We start from the raw sequence: 2,205 nt of genomic DNA, 5'->3' as shown, positions 1-2,205 counted from the left end.
GAGGTATTTGCCCAAATCCCTAAGCTTGAATTTTTCTTTATGTGTTAAAAACTTGATTGCAGTTCAATTGTTCAAATAATCATTTGGTTACGGCTACACTAAGTTCCTTAGTGTATTATATTTATTTTATTTCTATTTTTATATATATTTATATACGTAAATCTCAAATTCAATTTAATTCTTTTTTTTTTTTTGGTGGTGGGGGTTCCATACTACTGCTATGGGCCAACCGCAATTTAAAGCTCAATGATAATTACAAGATTTGGGATAGAAAATAAAGTAAAAAATTTTATATATACTTTTTGTCGTCATTGACTACATAATTAAAAGCACCAAAAAGACATGCTAAAATCAAGAGTAGGACAAAATTTTCTGCATCAACATCAAGCAGAGTTAATTTGTGCGAAGTCAAGGGATTTCTTGCCATCATGTGCATTTGCAAAGAAGTTTTTCATATAGTCTCCAAATACCAACTCTCTATAACGAGCCACCCCACCTTTTTCTACAAGTTGAGGAAGTGGTGCAGTTTTTGCACTTGGTTTTGGAGTTGTAAATATCGGTATTGACACTCTGGATTTGGTGCTTGTGGTACGAACTCTATGCTCTGCACTTTTGTACTTTCCATTGCTTAATATCTGAAGAAAAAAAGACATTGAAAAGTTAGTAGCTTTTTTATTAAAATAAAATATTAAGAATCTTAGTAAGAGAGTTTGACACGAACCTGTAAGGTATCACCAATATTGATGACCAAAGCACCAGGGAGAGGTGGTATTTCTACCCACTCTCCTTTCTTTCCAATATCATCAATCTCTTCAGTAACTTTCACATATAAACCACCAATTCCATCTTGAAGTAAAATTGTAAGAGTACCCATATCAGAGTGGCGTCCAACACCAACTGTGAGGTCTGGATTAGGACATGTCGGATAAAAATTCATATTAACCATTTTCATGCCGACGAGTGCATCAATTTTTGAGTCATCCAGTTGCACTCCAAGATTTTCCGTCAAAACTTCAAGCAATTTCCTCACCATGTTCATTGATGTCTTCAAGTACTCAAGTGCAACTTCTCTGAAAAGAGAGAAAAGTGTCAAAGAATCGAAACTGATGGTAATATACAATGTTATTTATGAAGATGACCAACGAAAATGGATATTTCAGATTGGTTTAGAATTGGAAAGACATGGGTACAGGAATGTGAAAAAAAAGATATGTAGCACATCTCACCTGCAATCTTCAGGCCATTGTTCAAGAGCTTCGGCATCATTGGTATATATCATGCTAATATAATCCTTCCACTCCAATGCTTTCTCCTTCTCTGGGACAAAGCTCGTCCCATACTTCACTAACGGGCTCGGACTCACTTCTTTGCGATAAACAGCCTTCTTTACCGATGGCTGACCAAAGAAGTTATGCGCCGCATCCTTGAGCGACTCCAGCAAATCAACAGGCACGCCATGGTTCACAAGTTGGAAGAAGCCAAGAGTTTCATCAGCTGTAACAATTTCCTTGACCACTTGGTCATGGTCAGGTCCATTTAGCCTTGAGAAATCAATCGGTGCCTGCTCATGTCTGGTTGCCTTTTTCTTGTCTATTCTCTCCTTCGGTGGTTGAATGTAAGGTTCTGGCACCTTTGACAAGCCTAGATCGACCATTCCTTTAACTCCATTTCCTTCTCGGACGACGAAGTTAAAAAGGCAGCTGCCATCATCTAAACTTGGGGCCATTTTTGTGTAAGCTAAAAAGTGGCACAACTTTCTTTCGTATGTGAATTGAGTCGATGAAAATTGATAGTGCAAGAACCAAAGGGGAAGGTGGCTCTATATACTAGATAGACACTTGAAAATTTCGCAACCTTCAAACTTCAATAGATAGCGGAAGTGGAAAACTGACTGCTTCCGCCCTTGAAGGAGATGTCAAGAACATGAAATATTTGAGTAGCAAACGGGGAAATGTTTGGCTTTTGGCTTGAATGTCAATGTCTTGTCATTTATGGCTTGTTCCGTTCCCCCAGGACGGATCCAAGAGGAGCCTGGGCCATGGCTATCTTTGCTTTACTATCACTACCTCTTAATTAACCATTTTAATTTTTTTATTGTCTAAATATTTGGTTTATTAATTGATACATAATTATTTTTAAAAAAAAGTAAAATTCGAACCCTCTTCTTTCAATTAAAAAAAAAATCACTTTAGTTTTTCTTTTTGG

At 37.0% G+C, this 2,205-nt stretch overlaps 1 protein-coding gene across 1 annotated transcript; it reads right to left on the bottom strand.

Annotated features, from left to right (window-relative positions):
• On the bottom strand, nucleotides 384-1,729 carry LOC18594550 (feruloyl CoA ortho-hydroxylase 1). The gene is made up of 3 exons (XM_018124120.1): nucleotides 1,227-1,729; nucleotides 722-1,070; nucleotides 384-635 (listed from the first exon to the last, which is right to left on the bottom strand). Exons 1-3 carry the CDS (start codon nucleotides 1,724-1,726, stop codon nucleotides 384-386), a joined length of 1,101 nt encoding a protein of 366 aa, XP_017979609.1. The 5' UTR covers nucleotides 1,727-1,729.

This window comes from Theobroma cacao, chromosome 7 (assembly GCF_000208745.1).
Source record: "Theobroma cacao cultivar B97-61/B2 chromosome 7, Criollo_cocoa_genome_V2, whole genome shotgun sequence".
NCBI lineage: Eukaryota > Viridiplantae > Streptophyta > Magnoliopsida > Malvales > Malvaceae > Theobroma > Theobroma cacao.
The sequence above is the reverse complement of the archived record's forward strand: the minus strand, read 5'-3'. Positions and strand labels throughout refer to the sequence as shown.

Bases quoted from the DNA above. Each gene is read 5' to 3' on its own strand.
- LOC18594550 (XM_018124120.1), bottom strand. From the start codon at position 1,726: ATGGCCCCAAGTTTAGATGATGGCAGCTGCCTTTTTAACTTCGTCGTC. The intron at 1,071-1,226 runs GTGAGATGTGCT...CTCTCTTTTCAG, and splicing joins CAATGGCCTGAAGATTGCAG to AGAAGTTGCACTTGAGTACT. The intron at 636-721 runs GTTCGTGTCAAA...TTTTTTCTTCAG, and splicing joins ATATTGGTGATACCTTACAG to ATATTAAGCAATGGAAAGTA.